The 16,575-nt window shown below is 41.3% G+C and overlaps 1 protein-coding gene across 2 annotated transcripts in view; it reads right to left on the bottom strand.

Moving 5' to 3' along the window:
* The window catches only part of phaf1 (phagosome assembly factor 1), a 120,530-nt gene that overhangs the window by 94,480 nt on the left and 9,475 nt on the right, over positions 1-16,575 (bottom strand). For both annotated transcript variants that reach the window (XM_073069765.1, XM_073069764.1), the window contains exons 2-3: positions 8,904-8,986; positions 5,564-5,647 (exon numbers count right to left, since the gene is read on the bottom strand). In XM_073069765.1, coding sequence (XP_072925866.1) covers positions 5,564-5,647; positions 8,904-8,986 — 167 coding nt within the window. The remainder of the gene's footprint in view (positions 1-5,563; positions 5,648-8,903; positions 8,987-16,575) is intronic.

Below are 16,575 nucleotides of genomic sequence, written 5' to 3' on the forward strand. Positions count from 1 at the left end.
CTACTCCACAGCACCTTAAACCTGTACAAAAGCTGGATGAACTCAGCAGGTCAGGCTGCATCCATTGAAATGAGCAGTCAACGTTTTGGGCCAAGACCTCTCGTCAGGACTGAACAAGGAAGGATCAGGGGCTGAAAAACTCCCTTCGCTCCGTAAAATCAGCCGTTCATTCGCAGTCTTCTTGCTCCAAATTAAAAACCATTGAAGATTTCTTGCCTTTTTAAACCTCTCGTGCTCTACTGGCTGACGTCACGTGCCTGTGCAGTCTCACCTCTCTTTAACCCAAGTAGTAAAAAAACTCCCTTCACTCTGAAAAAATCAGCAGTTCACTCGCAGCCTTCTTGCATCAGATGTAGAACCTTTATGGGTAGTTGAGAAACTTAAAGGTAAAAAGACCCTGATGAGAGTTATATAAACACCTCCAAACAGTAGCCACAATGTGGAATATAAATTACAGTAACAGATACAAAAGGCATGTAATAAGAGCAGTATTACAATAGTCATGGGGATTGCAATATGAATATATTGGGGAAAATGAGGTTGGAGCTGGATCCCCAAAGAGGGAACTTGCAGAAAGCCTGCAAGATGACTTTTTAAAGTAACAGTCTGAGAAGGAGAAGGTAAAGTCAGATATATCAGTATTATGGTGGAGTAAAGGGAATAACAGAGGCATGATAGAAGAACTCTGGTGGAGGCGGATACGATAGGGTCTTTTAAGAGACTTTTAGATAGGTACGTGGAGCTTAGAAAAATAGAGGGCTATAGGTAAGCTTAGTAATTTCTAACGTAGGGACATGTTCGACACAACTTTGTGGGTACAAAGGGCCTGTATTGTGCTGTAGGCTTTCTATGTTTCTATGTTCTACGTTTCTAACTGGCCAAAGTTGACTGGAAGTGGACACTAGCAGGGATGATGGCAGAACAGTAGTGGCTGGAGTCTCTGGGAGCAATTCAGAAGGTTCACGATAGATACATCCCAAAGATGAATAAATATTCTAAAGAGAGGATGAGGCAACTGTGGCTGACAAGGGATGTCAGAGCCAGCATAAAAGCAAAATAAAGCATATAACTTAGCAAAAATTAGTGGGAAGCTAGAGGACTGAGAAGTTTTTAAAAACCAACAGAAGACAACTAAAAAGCCATAAGGAGGGTAAAGATTAAATATGAAAGCAAGTTAGTCAACAATATAAAAGAGGATACCAGAAGTTTTTATTTTTTTAAGATCTATAAAGATTAAAAGAGGCAAGAGTTGATACCAGTCCACTATAAAATGGTGTTAAAGAGGTAGTAATGGGGAACAAAGAAAAAGCAGATGAAACTAAGCATTTCGTGTCAGTCTTCACTGTGGAGTAGACACTACCAGTATTCCAGAAGTTTGAGTGTCAGGAAGCAGCAGTGAGTGAAGTTGCTATTACGAAGGAAAAAGTGCTTGGGAAGCTGAAAAGTCTAAAGGTAGGTGAGTCACCTAGACCAGATGTATGAGAACCATTTGATGGCTCTGGACCTGTACTCAGTGGAGTTTAGAAGAATGAGGGGAGATCTCATTGATTATTAGGTAGAGTGAATGTGGAGAGGATGCTTCCTATAGTACGTGATTCTCGGACCAGAGGGCACAGCCTCAGAATAAAGGGACATCCATTTAGAACAGACATGACGAGGGATGTCTTTTGCCGGAGGGTGGTGGATCTGTGGAATTCATTGCCACGGACAACTGTGGAGGCAAAGTCATTGAGTATATTTAAAGCTGAGGTTAATAGGTCTTGATTAGTCAGGATGTCAAAAGTTATGGGGAGAAGGCATGAGAATGGGGTTGACAGGGATAAAGAGCCAAAGAGCCTAATTCTGCTCCTATGTCTTATGTCTAACCCAAGTCAGAGTCACACAACACAGAAACAGGCCCTTGGGTCCAAATCATCCATGCTATCCTAGCCTCTGATTTGAGCCAGCTCTATTTGACTGATATCCTTCTAAACCTTTCCTTTCTGATTTGTAAATGGACATTGAACCCATGACAGACATCCCACCCTGCAAAAACTCATTTCAGGGAGGTAGCACCCCCCCCCTCCCCCGGTCGACCTCCAAGGGTGTATTAAAATACGTACTTATATTATCATGGAGTTGTTTTTTTTATTCTATTGCTACTTTAAGCAAGTCTACAGGGAGTTTGGCCTTATCACGTAGGACATCAATAGAGTAGCTCCCTAGCAGCTAACAGTTAAATAACATTAGCTATACTAATGAATGAATGACACCTGTTAGATCACCTCAACATGTCTTTTACAGTTATTTAACCCACCACGGGCAATAGAAAAGTCACTGTTGCAAACAGTGCAGTGAGCAACACTGTCATTATTTTTGACCCCTATTAGGCAGGGGTACACTTTAGTGTAGTCTGGGGTGAAGTACGTTTTATATTTTCTTTTTTTGGAACACTCTGCCATGGCGCTGCGGGACACTAAACTGAACTGATGGACAATGAGAGAGAGAGAAGGGTCAACTGTAAAGCCCGCCCACAGAGAAAACTGATAGGTCTACTTAGCACAAAGAGAGACCAATCAGGATGTTCCCTCCCTTCGCTCTCAAAAAAAAATTGATTTCTGTTATATTGTATATAATTTGCAGGCATCAGGGAGCTGCCAGCAATATGCCGGAGGCTCCCGGAACTTCCGGGAGAGGTGGGATGTCTGCCATGAACATTATCTCTCTACTTTTTTAAAATTTCTGTTTTGCACTACTTATTTTAAGTATTTAATATGTATACAGTTGCAAGAGAAAGTTTGTGAATGCTTTGCAATTACCTGGTTTTCTGTATTAATTATTCATCTGACAAAGTAATTACTAGGTGACTGTACTGCTGAGCACTAGAATGGAATCTTAGAATGGGGGCAAGAAAAGGAAGGGGGAAGCAAATGGCACTTCAGAAGAATCCAGCAGTGAGAGGAATCAATTTGGGGCAAATACGCAGCAGTTTGATTGGTTTGGTAAATGAGGTTTAGAGTAAGTTGCCACCAAAGACAATGACACAATGACAGATGGATGGATAGAATCAGAATCAGGTTAAAAATCACCTGCACACATTGTGAAATTTGTTAACTTTGTAGCAGCAATACATAGATATAGAAAAAAAAACTCAATTAAAGTTTATATATGGTACATAAAGTTGCAAGAAAAAGTTTGCAAAGCCTTTGCAATTACCTGGGATTAGTAATGATTTAATTACAATATACCTGAAACAAAAACTTGTTTTGATACTCATGATCAAAACAACTGGTTGATTTGGGTGTTCAGGAAAGAAAACCTTCGATCCTGACATGGTGCTTTTTAACATTTTTCTATTTTGAGAATCAGCACGGTAACAGGCCTTTCTGACGCAATGAGTCCATGCTGCCCATTGACACCCATGTGACCAATTAACCTGCTAACCTGCATATCTTTGAGATGTGGTGGAAACTGGAGCACCCAGAGGAAATCCACGCAATCATGGGGAGAGTGTACAAACTGCCCATAGAGGGTGGCACAGTTGAACCCGGGTTGCTAGCACTGGAAAAGCATCACACTTAACTGCCAGATACCGTGTCGCCCCAATGTATGATTTCACAATTACAGCTGGGGCAGCGAAGGGTGGCATTCCATGTCTTGTGAACCAATAGGCAATAAAAATAATACAAAGAAAGATCATATTCCTACAGTATTGGTTATCAAATGCCATCACAACAAGCCAGCTATCTTAACCAGTCCCTTCAGCTCCAGAACAAATATCATAACTCCCACATTTTTCCCCTAGCATTACTGAATTTTTAAACCACAGTATCTTATACTTAACAGCACATGATAGAAAGCAATCCAGATAAAATTATGCAGATATCTTCCTCTTTGAACACTGACTACAGGACTACACCCATTTTCATTCCTATTTAATGGATTAATGCATGAGGTAAACTGAACAGAGCAATGGAAATGCACCAATCTGTGAACTTTCATATGGCTAGCACAGACAAAATGAACTGTATGGCCTCATTTGCATAATTGGAGTTGGATCATTCTGAATGAATATATAGCACTGCAATTCTCAAGTTAAAAATTTACACAGGTTTAGTGTAATAAACAGCTTCTGACAACGTTTAGATGCTTCAGTTTAACTGGTTAACATAACTTTTTTTTAAAAAATCAGTGCCCGTCCAAAGGGAAGCTGAGTTTACCCTCATTTCCATTTCAGCATTGCACCCCTTGAGGGGGGAAAGATTTTCTAATGCTTACATGTAGCAAAGAGGGAGAAAACAATAGGAAACTAACCCCTGCAATTAAAAATCTGAGAAACTGGAAAATAATACAAGCACTTGAAATTACAATAAAAAAAGTTTTCAGTTTCAGTAGTATAGCAAATAGCAACAATGATTATTAACAGAACAGTGAACATACTATAAACAACAGAAAATCTGCGGATACTGGAAATCCGAGCAATCAACACAAAATGGTAGAGAAACTCGGTAGGTCAGGCAACATCAATGTAACATACTATGTAACTTTAACACAGTGTGTTGGCAGTATTAGGGATAAACCACAACTATGGAGCAGAATGTACACATCTTAGTTTGCTATTTTTTTCCACTTGAATTAAACAATCATAAGACAGGAGCAGAATTAGGCCATTAGGACCATTAGGACTGCTCCGCCATTTGATCATGGTTGATTTATTTTCCCTCTTAGCTTCATTCTTTTGCCATCTTCCTGTAACCTTTGACAGTTACCAATCAAGAACCTATTTAACCATCACTTTAAATATGCCCAATGACTTGGCCTTCACGGCCATCTGTGGCAATGAATTCCACAAATTTTCCACTCTCTAGCTGAAAACATTCCTCCTCATCTCCGTTCTAAAGAGTCGCCTCTCTATTCTGAAGCTGTGCCCTCTGGTCCTAGACTTTCACACTAATGGAAACATTATCTCTACATACACTCTATCAAGGCCTTTCAATATCTGATAGGTTTCAATGAGATCCCATTCATTCCCTCTTCCCCCCACCCCCATCTTCTAAACTCCAAAGAGAAGAGGTCCAGAGCCATTAAAATGAAAAATTAGTTTAATTAATCACATTTTCATCTAAGTGAAATGCATTGTTTGGGTCAAGTTAAATTGCTACACTAGATCTACAAGCCTAAATTAGTATTACAGTTTGGCATGAATTTTTGAGATAAAAATGGCATATGCATATAACAAAGGTTGCCTATTTAAATGATGCATTGTAATTACACTCTCTATAGTAGTCCTGTAAAAATTACAAATTTCACCTCTGATACTTCTCTCAACTCTGCTTCTTAAACTGCCTTACATTTTACTACTCAACTCCCTTCAACACTTTATGTTCATAATGACAAGTTTTACAACAATGAATTCCTTTCATGCATTTGAATCCTTTCATTTCCTAAACTTTATTTCTACCTACTGTGCCATAGGCAATTGATCATCTAATTAAATGTTAACTGTCACATCAAAATTCCCAATTCTTCCTGATAGAATTAATATTTTAGTACATAGTGGAAAGGAAGCTGAAGCCTCACTGACCTTTAGTCTCTGATTATAAGCGTCGAAAAGTAGTTTGATTCCGTCCTGAGTCAGATTAAGGATGAGGTCATGACTGAGTGGCAACTAGAAAGAAAGAGACACTCTGTTAAATGACAATGATAACACTATACACTGTTCATGCATGGTACAAGAAACAAACAGATGCGATTTGGACGACCGCATGGAATGGATTGCTAATGAGTAATTGTCATGTGAAGACAAATCTATTGACTTAATTGCTTTACTGCAAGTATTTAACAATTATTGATATAATTAAGCTTCGGACATGGAAAGTGTTTGCAATGTTGCTTTTACATCCTAGATGTCAATGTGGAAAGGTTAGGTCTTTTCCCTGAATTATTATAGCCCTGGCACACATTCTCTTAATGCTGTTGGGGATGAATTTCCAGGACAATAACACAAGAAAGAGCTGAGGACTTTAGGAAACACTAATGTCACCTTTAGTGATGGTGGGAGGTCAGAGGAAAGGAGATGCAAAGCAAAGCCCATACGTTGCAGTGATGTTAAGGATTGCACACACTATAACCACAATGTGAATGGGCAGGCCGTGGAGAACACAAACATGTCTTAATGCTCATTTATCAAGACAAAAAAAATTAGATGTTGAGAATTACAGCTTTCATAAATAATTACTGCTGGAATAACCCAATTTTAATGTGTATGATTTGATTATACCGTTGCAAGAAAAAGATTGTGAACCCTTTGCAATTACCTGGTTTTCTGCATTAATTACTAATAAAATGTGGTCTGATCTTCATCTTTCACAATAATGGACAGACCTGCCTAAACTAATAACAAACAATTGTATTCTCAAGACTTTATTGAACAGATTGCTTAATCATTCACAATCCAGGCTAGAAGGAGTATGTGAACCCTTCCTTTCCACCTCCTTCAGCATTGCATGTTGTGTTCTTGGTGTGACCTTTGCAGGATGCTTATTCCCAGGGAGAATCGCAACAGTACTGAGTTTCTTCCAATTGTAGACAATTTCTCTTACTATGGAATACTCAGATCTTCAGAAATGCATTTCTAGCCTTTTCAGCTTCATGCATCTCTACTATTCTTGTAAAGGTCCTGTGAAAGTTGTGATCAAAGCATGCAGCACATAAACAGATCTTTCTTGAGAAAAGCAGGCTCTGTCAGTAACCAGGTGTGTGCCTGTTTTTTTTTAATATAGGGCAGGGCACCTCTACAACCCACACCTCCAATCTCAGCTCATTGATTGGAACACCTGACTCTGTTATGACCGCAGCCCCCTCCTTTGTGAGAATCGCAGGTGTTATGCCTGCAGCCCCCTCCTTTGCGAGAATCGCAAGAGCACTGGGGGGGGGGGGGGTCAGTGGACCCAGGAAATGGGAGAGAGACGTGCCGGATGCCTCGTACCCCGGTGATGCAAAATAACGCGACATTGGCCATTGTCTCTTGGAGACACATTTGTGGATTGGGGACTGGGCTACGCGCAAGCCCTCGGGCAAAGTGGGCTGGTTGAGAGAGAGACTGCATCGCCCCCAACCTGATTGACATCTACTACCCTGCTAGTCAAGATAAAAGAGGGGCTGTAGAGACGGCCCCTCAGACGCACCAGAAGACACGCTAGCGATCCCGTAATAGCGGGCAGCCATTTGAAGGAAGCCACGTGCGTTTGGTTCCTTTGCCTGGGAACCGGTGGCGGGTACCACAGAAACGATTTTCTTGAACTAACCACGGGGAACCATCTGCCCCGACTCAACGGTTTGGCCTCATCAAAAGACCCGGGCAAGTTTCTTTTCTCACAAATCTCTCTCTCTCCAACAAGTGAAAACCCAGCGGTCCCCAAAGGCTGAAGCCTGCAGGAACTGAGTGACTTTTATATTTCCATCGGACAATATATTATCCCCTAGACAAACAACAGAGCTATTTCTTATTGATGATTATTACTATACCCGCGCTTTTAGATTGAGTATTGACGACGTATATTATCTGAATGTTTGTATTAACCTTATTTTTGTGCCCCTTTATAAATAAAGACTTTAAAAAATAGTACCATCAGACTTCAACGGACCTCTCTATCTTTGCTGGTAAGTGACCCAGTTACGGGGTACGTAACAACTCCAAATAGCTTCTGTAGAAGGCATTACCCCACAGGTTCACACACTTTTTTGAACCTACTCTGTGATTGTTTAAATGGTGTACTCAGTATTGACGAGAAGTCCAATTGTTTTTGTGTTATTAGTTTGGGCAGATTGTGTTTATCTATTATTGTGACTCAGATGAAGATCAGACCACATTTTATGAGTAATTAATGCAGGAAATCAGGCATTTGCAAAAGGTTCTCAAGCTTTTTCTTGCAATCATAGGTGCATATATTTGCTGATATTACAAAATCCTGTGGCTAGTCATGAAATTGTGAACCTTTTGGAATGAAATACAGGGATGGTGGAGTAAACAAGTGGCAAATACAACAGGAAGGTTTGATTTATTGAAATTTTCTGTTCAGAATAGTTTTTATTTTAATTTTATTAAGGCGTGGAACAGGCCCTTCTGGTCCAGCAAGCCACACCACCCAGACCCCCACCAATTTATCACTAGCCTCATCACAGTTCAATTTATAGTGACCAATTTACAGAAACCAAACTCACAAAATAACAGATGACGCAGTATCCTTTTGCTTAGCTGCTAAGTACAGAATTCCTAAAATATTTATAAATATCAGTCTTTTCAATACAAAATGTAGTTTTCTTTACCCCCTCTTCTGATAAATAATTCCATTCAGAACATTCTGTAGACTATTAAATCCTTTTAACCTCATACCACAGAAAGAAGGCAGACAGCTTCATTAAAGCTTCTTCTGATTGCCTAACTCATTCCAATCTGAATTAAAACTAAGTTGGGAAACTTCTTCACTCCTATAGGATTCAATATTCACTTCCAAAAAAACCTAAGTCTGGCAGTTCATTCCATTAAATGGTTGGACCTGCGCCCATCAAAAGAACCTACAAGCACAGCTATTTATAAGGAGGTCACCACAGCCACTTTAGAATGGGAGGGACATAAACAAACTTCACTTTAAGATCAAGTGCAATAAAGAATTAATTACATGGGTCCACATCGTACAAAAGGCTTCCAGCTATATTTTTGTAAGGCAATGTGTACTGATATTCCATAGCCAACAAATGTGTACAAGCGGTCAGAGAACCAGGAAAGTAATCAATAATGAGAGTAAATGCTGCATGACCAGCTTCGTTTCCCTTATCTGAACTGAACCTTAAAGCAGTACAACATCTGACAACAGGAAAACACAACTTTCATGGCAAGTACATTAAGGATGAGTCTCACTCACTTGCTCGCTGTAGAGAACCTGTACGTTTTTGATGATGCGACAGTGCTTTTGGAGAATAGCAACACCCTGAGCCAATGGCATTCCTGAAACAGACATGCAATATAAAAGAATTAGCATTTAATTAGGTGTGCATATTTAGAGACATACAATATTTTAATTAATTTTTGGTACATATTTGTACAGCATGACAGCATAGCAATTCAGCATATCAGCTGTAAGATGGGGGTTCGATTCCTGCTGCTGTAAGGAGCTTGTATCTTCTCTTCACGACCGTGAGGATTTCCTCCAGGTGCTCCAGTTTCCAAGGACATTTGGTTAGGGCTAGTGAGTCATGGGCATGCTATGTGGGTGCCGGAAGTGTGGTGACGCTTGCACAATAAGAGGAATGGGGTAATTTATCCAAGGCAAGATAGTGTGCCCATTGGAATGGGACCTAAGAGATGTGGTGCTCCTGTGGGCCAGCTGGTCTTATTCTTAGAAATGGAGCTTCAGGTTTGAGGGGTGCTGCTGGAATAGACTAATAACGTGTACTTAGATTGCACAGATTCTAATTAACTCCGCTATGGACGGGTCCAAGCCCAGCTGCGAAAGGAGGGTTGAGTATGGGACCAGCAAGCCCAACCCATAAAAAAGTGCTGCAGAAATGTCAACAGAAGCTCTGGGAACTTCATTCCTATGAGAGGAAGGATCAAAGATAATGGGCTACAGCTGGGGACATCTTGAAAGACTGGCCAAGGATAGAGGACTCTGGTAAGCTGCTGTTGGCAGCCTATGCCCTAGTAGGGATGACTGGTTTAAGCCAAGCATAGATCCAATCAGGAGCTGATCTGATTGGAAACTAAACTATATATTCCTGTTGAACTGCAGCAATCTTTCACCCCTTCTTTACTGAGAATCTATGACTGTATTAAAAATATTTCATGAGTTGGCAGTCAAAGCCCTTTGAGAAGGAGTTCCAAAGACCCATCAGGCAACAGGGTAACACTGCAGAACACCCAGTGGCACTGAAGACATTTATTTGGCTGGCCCTGTTGAGTTGTTATTGACATCCCATGGGATAATGATAATGGGGACAGCAGGGCAAAGCAAGGGGTGATGGTGATAACTCTTATTGGATCAGTGGCACACTAATCACACTGAAATGTGAGCTAGGTTTTGCTTCATACAATAACACTGGGCAGCAAAGATTCTGCTTCCTGAAATACTTATGGATTTTGGACTGTTGATCATGAAAGTTCTCTATCACACATCACTTTTTTAAAATCGTCTATATTTGTTATTCCAATTCATAATTCAAGTCAGAATAACTGATGCCAAGATTAAGGTTGGCATTTGTTCATCCACAAATCAAACAGGTTATCAATGACAGGCGATTCAAAGAACTTCTAGTGGAACTGGAGAAAATCGCATAGAAGGATTCAAGGATGTTTTTGAAAATTTTCTTGGAACGACAGAACTATGTACAGCTGGTTAACAACAAGCTTCGAACATACAAAACCATGAAATGCAACAGTCATTAAAGATTCATTTTCCACATTCCCATTTAGACTTCTTCCCTACAAATCTGTCAATGACAAGCATGGCGAACGGTTTCACTGGGATTTTACCGTCCTGGAGAAACCGTATCAAGGAAACTGAAATCCATCAATGCTGCTAATTATTGTTGGACACTTAAGCAAGAAGCCTCAGAAACAGAGTACAAATTAAATTCATCAAAACTTCTTTAGCTTAGTTAAACTATTGCAAAATGCCAGCACCATTATGCAAACTCATTATAACCATATAACAATTACAGCACGGAAACAGGCCATCTCGACCCTTCTAGTCACGTGCTGAACGCTTACTCTCACCTAGTCCCACCGACCCACAGTCAGCCCATAACCCTCCATTCCTTTCTTGTCCATATACCTATCCAATTTTTTTTTTTTAAATGACAATATCAAACCTGCCTCTACCACTTCTACTGGAAGCTAGTTCCGCACAGCTACCACTCTCTGAGTAAAGAAGTTCCCCCTCGTGTTATGCTTAAACTTTTGCCCCTTAACTCTCAACTCATGTCCTCTTGTTTGAATCTCCCCTACTCTCAATGGAAAAAAGCCTATCCACGTCAACTCTATCTATCCCCCTCATAATTTTAAATACCTCTATCAAGTCCCCCCTCAACCTTCTACGCTCCAAAGACTAAAGACCTAACTTGTTCAACCTTTCTCTGTAACTTGGGTGCTGAAACACAGGTAACATTCTAGTAAATCTCCTCTGCACTCTCTCTATATTTTGTTGACATCTTTCCTATCATTTGGTGACCAGAACTGTACACAATACTCCAAATTTGGTCTTACCAATGCCTTGTACAATTTTAACATTACATCCCAACTCCTATACTCAATGTTCTGATTTATAAAGGCCAACATACCAAAAGCTTTCTTCACCACCCTATCCACATGAGATTCCACCTTCAGGGAATTATGCACCATTATTCCTAGATCACTTTGTTCTACTGCATTCCTTAATACCCTACCATTTACCATGTATGTCCTAATTGGATTATTACTACCAAAATGTAACACCTCACACTTATCAGCATTAAACTACATCTGCCATCGTTCAGCCCACTCTTCTAACTGGCCTAAATCTCTCTGCAAGTTTTGAAAACCTACTTCATTATCCACACCACCACCTATCTTAGTATCACCTGCATACTTACTAATCCAATTTACCACCCCATCATCCAGATCATTAATGTATATGACAAACAACATTGGACCCAGTACAGATCTCTGAGGCACACCACTAGTCACTGGCCTCCAACCTGACAAACAGTTATCCACCACTACTCTCTGGCATCTCCCATCCAGCCACTGGTGAATCCATTTTACTACGTCAATATTAATACCTAATGATTGAACCTTCCTAACTAGCCTTCCGTGTGGAACCTCGTCAAAGGCCTTACTGAAGTCCACATAGACAACATCCACTGCTTAACCCTCATCAACTTTCCTAGTAACCTCTTCAAAAAAATTCAATAAGATTTGTCAAACATGACTTCCACGCACAAATCCATGTTGACTGTTCCTAATCCGATCCTGTCTATCCAGATAATTATATATGCCATCTCTAAGAATACTTTCCATTAATTTACCAATCACTGACGTCAAACTTACAGGTCGATAATTGCTAGGTTTACTCTTAGAACCCTTTTTAAATAATGGAAGCAGACAAGCAATACGCCAATCCTCCAGCACCATCCCCGCTTCTAATAACATTTGAAATATTTCTGTCAGAGCCCCTGCTATTTCTACGCTAACTTCCCTCAAGGTCCGAGGGAATATCCTGTCAGGACCCGGAGACTTATCCACTTTTATATTCTTTAAAAGCACCAGTACTTCCTCTTCTTTAATCATCATAGTTTCCATAACTTCCCTACATGTTTCCCTTACCTTACACAATTCAATATCCTTCTCCTTAGTGAATACCGAAGAAAAGAAATTGGTCAAAATTTCCCCCCATCTCTTTTGGCTCCACACATAGCTGTCCACTCTTTGGATTTATTTTCACCTTACTTGCCAAAGCAACCTCGTAATCTTATTTTAGCTTTTCTAATTTCTTTCTTAAGATTCTTTTTACATTCTTTATATTCCTCGAGTACCTCATTTACTCCATACTGCCTATATTTATCGTCAATCTCTCTCTTTTTCTGAACCAAGTTTTCAATATCCCTTGAAAACCATGGTTCCCAAACTTCTAACCTTTCCTTTCAACTTAACAGGAACATAGAGATTCTGTACCCTCAAAATTTCACCTTTAAATGACCTTCATTTCTCCATTACATCCTTCCCATAAAACAAATTGTCCCAATCCACTCCTAAAACCTTTCACATCTCTTCAAAGTTAGCCTTTCTCCAATCAAAAATCTCAACCCTGGGTCCAGTCCTATCCTTCTCCATAATTAAATTGAAACTAATGGCATTGTGATCAGTGGACCCGAAGTGCTCCCCAAAACATACCTCCATCACCTGACCTATCTCATTCCCTAACAGGAGATGCAACACTGTCCCTTCTCTAGTTGGCACCTCTATGACAGACAGACAGACGTACTTTATTGATCCCGAGGGAAACTGTTGCTCAGTGTTGCATCGCAGTGGAATGAGTCTCTGGCTGAACATACTCCTGTGCCTAACCAGTAGAAACATAGAGACATAGAAAATAGGTGCAGGAGTAGGCTATTCGGCCCTTCGAGCCTGCACCACCATTCAGTATGATCACGGCTGATCATCCAACTCAGAACCCTGTACCTGCTTTCTCTCCATACCCCCTGATCCTTTTAGCCACAAAGGCCATATCTAACTTCCTCTTAAATATAGCCAATGAACTGGCCTCAACTGTTTCCTGTGGCAGAGAATTCCAGATTCACCACTCTGTGTGTGAAGAAGTTTTTCCTCATCTCGGTCCTAAAAGGCTTCCCCTTTATCCTTAAACTGTGACCCCTCGTTCTGGACTTCCCCAACATCGGGAACAATCTTCCTGCATCTAGCCTGTCCAATCCCTTTAGAATTTTATACGTTTCAATAAGATCTCCCTTCAATCTTCTAAATTCCAGTGAGTATAAGCCTAGTTGATCCAGCCTTTCTTCATATGAAAGTCCTGCCATCCCAGGAATCAATCTGGTGAACTTTCTTTGTACTCCCTCTATGGCAAGAATGTCTTTCCTCAGATTAGGGGGCCAAAACTGCACACAATACTCTAGGTGCGGTCTCACCAAGGCCTTGTACAACTGCAGTAGAACCTCCCTGCTCCTGTACTCGAATCCTTTTGCTATGAATGCCAACATACCATTTGCCTTTTTCACCACCTGCTGTACCTGCATGCCCACCTTCAATGACGGGTGTACAATGACACCAAGGTCTCGTTGTACCTCCCCTTTTCCTAATGGGCCACCGTTCAGATAATAATCTGTTTTCCTGTTCTTGCAACCAAAGTGGATAACCTCACATTTATCCACATTAAATTGCATCTGCCATGAATTTGCCCACTCACCTAACCTATCCAAGTCACCCTGCATCCTCTTAGCATCCTCCTCACAGCTAACACCGCCGCCCAGCTTCGTGTCATCTGCAAACTTGGAGATGCTGCATTTAATTCCCTCGTCTAAATCATTAATATATATTGTAAACAACTGGGGTCCCAGCACTGAGCCTTGCGGTACCCCACTAGTCACTGCCTGCCATTCTGAAAAGGTCCTGTTTACTCCCACTCTTTGCTTCCTGTCTGCCAACCAATTCTCTATCCACATCAATACCATACCCCCAATACCGTGTGCTTTAAGTTTGCACACTAATCTCCTGTGTGGGACCTTGCCAAAAGCCTTTTGAAAATACAGTACATTATGGAGTGGATGGGAGACATTATCCAAGATGGCATGCAACTTGGACAGTATCCTCTTTTCAGATACCAACATCAGAGAGTCCAGTTCCACCCCCACATCACTGGCCTTGCGAATGAGTTTGTTGATTCTGTTGGTGTCTGCTACCCTCAGCCTGCTGTCCCAGCACACAACAGCAAACATGATAGCACTGGCCACCACAGACTCGTAGAACATCCTGAGCATTGTCCAGCAGATGTTAAAGGACCTCAGTCTTCTCAGGAAATAGAGACGGAACTGACCCTTCCTGTAGACAGCCTCAGTGTTCTTTGACCAGTCTAGTTTATTGTCAATTCATATCCCCAGGTACTTGTAATCCTCCACCATGTCCACACTGACTCTTTAGATGGAAACAGGGGTCACCGGTGCCTTGGCCCTCCTCAGGTCCACCACCAGCTCCTTAGTCTTTTTCACATTAAGCTGCAGATGATTCTGCTCACACCATGTGACGAAGTTTCCCACTGTAGCCCAGTACTCAGCCTGCAAAAAACTATCCTGCACACATTTTACAAACTCCAAACCATCCAGCCCTTTTACAGAATGGGCTTCCCAGTCTATGTGTGGAAAATTAAAATCTCCCACAATCACAACCTTGTGCTTACTACAAATATCTGCTATCTCCTTACAAATTTGCTCCTCTAATTCTGGCTCCCCATTAGGTGGTCTATAATACACCCCTATAGAGTTACTAACACCTTTCCCATTCCTCAATTCCACCCAAATAGCCTCACTAGACAAGCCCTCTAACCGATCCTGCCAAAGCACCGCTGTAATGTTTTCTCTGACAAGCAATTCAACACCTCCCCCTCTTGCCCTTCCAACTCTATCACACCTGAAGCAACGAAATTCAGGAATATTTTGTTGCCAATCACACCCCTCCTGCAACTATGTTTCACTAATGGCTACAACATCATATTTCCAGGTATCAATCCATGATCTGAGCTCATCCACCTTTCTTACAATGCTCCTAGCATTAAAATAGATGCATTTAAGAAATTCTCCACCTCTTACTCTTGGTTTGTCCCGAACGGTGCAAACAACTTTATTATCTTATTCTTCCTTCTCCCCTACATCTTCGGTCTGAGTGCTCCCCTTCTCTAACACCTGCCTATCCTCCCTCACTCACTGTCTACTAGCTTTCTCTATTTGTGAGCTAACTTCCTCTCTCCTAGTCTTTTCAATTTGATTCCCAGCCCCCAACCATTCTAGTTTAAAGTCTCCCCAGCAGCCTTAGCAAATCTCCCTGCCAGGATATTGGTCTCCCTCGGATTCAAGTGCAACCCATCCTTTTTGTACAGGTCATACCTGCCCCAAAAGAGGTCCCAATGGTCCAGAAACTTGAATCCCTGACTCCTGCTCCAATCCCTCAGCCATGCATTTATCCTCCACCTCATTCCATTCCTACTCTCATTGTTGCGTGGCACAGGCAGTAATCCCGAGATTACTACCTTTGCGGTCCTTTTTCTCAACTCCCTATATTCTCCTTTCAGGACCTCTTCCCTTTTTCTACCTATGTCATTGGTACCTATATATACCACGACCTCTGGCTCCTCAGCCTCCCACTTCAGGATATCTTCGACACGATCAGAAACATCCTGGACCCTGGCACCATGGAGGCAAACTACCATCCGGGTCTCCTAACTGCGTCCACAGAATCACCCATCTGACCCCCTAACTATCGAGTCCCTTATTACTACTGCCTTCCTCTTCCTTTCCCTACCCTTCTGAGCTACAGGGCTGGACTCTGTGCCGGAGGCACGGCCACTGTTGCCTTCCCCTCTTCTCTTAACCCGAGGAGAAGAAAAAAATCAAAATGGCTCCCGCCACACTCCCGTTCCGATTCTCAGACTTCCTTCTCCAAAATCAATAAAAATTGATTTCTTATTTCTCCAAATTCCTACAAGTAATCTGAAATTATATTTGTGTTCAGCTTCAAGTGGTCTATCATAAACAAAAATTCAAAAAAAATTGTTGTCTGGTGTGAACATCCTCAGTTCCATTCTTATAACGGAAGGAAGGGAGATGAAGAGGATGTGCTTTGGACGTTCCCATTTGGACTCCTGTTGTGATGTCTTGAGATTACAATGATTAATGACCAACAGACAAAAAATCATCTTCCATGTACAATAAGCAACTCCAACCATAATACAGACTGACTTTAGCTTGGTCAAGACTTTTCCAAGCCATAGCTGTTCAAATGCTGTCCTGAAGTCACACTTAGGTCATCTCCGCAGTTTGTTTTGTGGGTAATGA

The sequence above is a fragment of the Hemitrygon akajei genome, chromosome 17 (assembly GCF_048418815.1).
Source record: "Hemitrygon akajei chromosome 17, sHemAka1.3, whole genome shotgun sequence".
In the NCBI taxonomy this organism is placed as follows: domain Eukaryota; kingdom Metazoa; phylum Chordata; class Chondrichthyes; order Myliobatiformes; family Dasyatidae; genus Hemitrygon; species Hemitrygon akajei.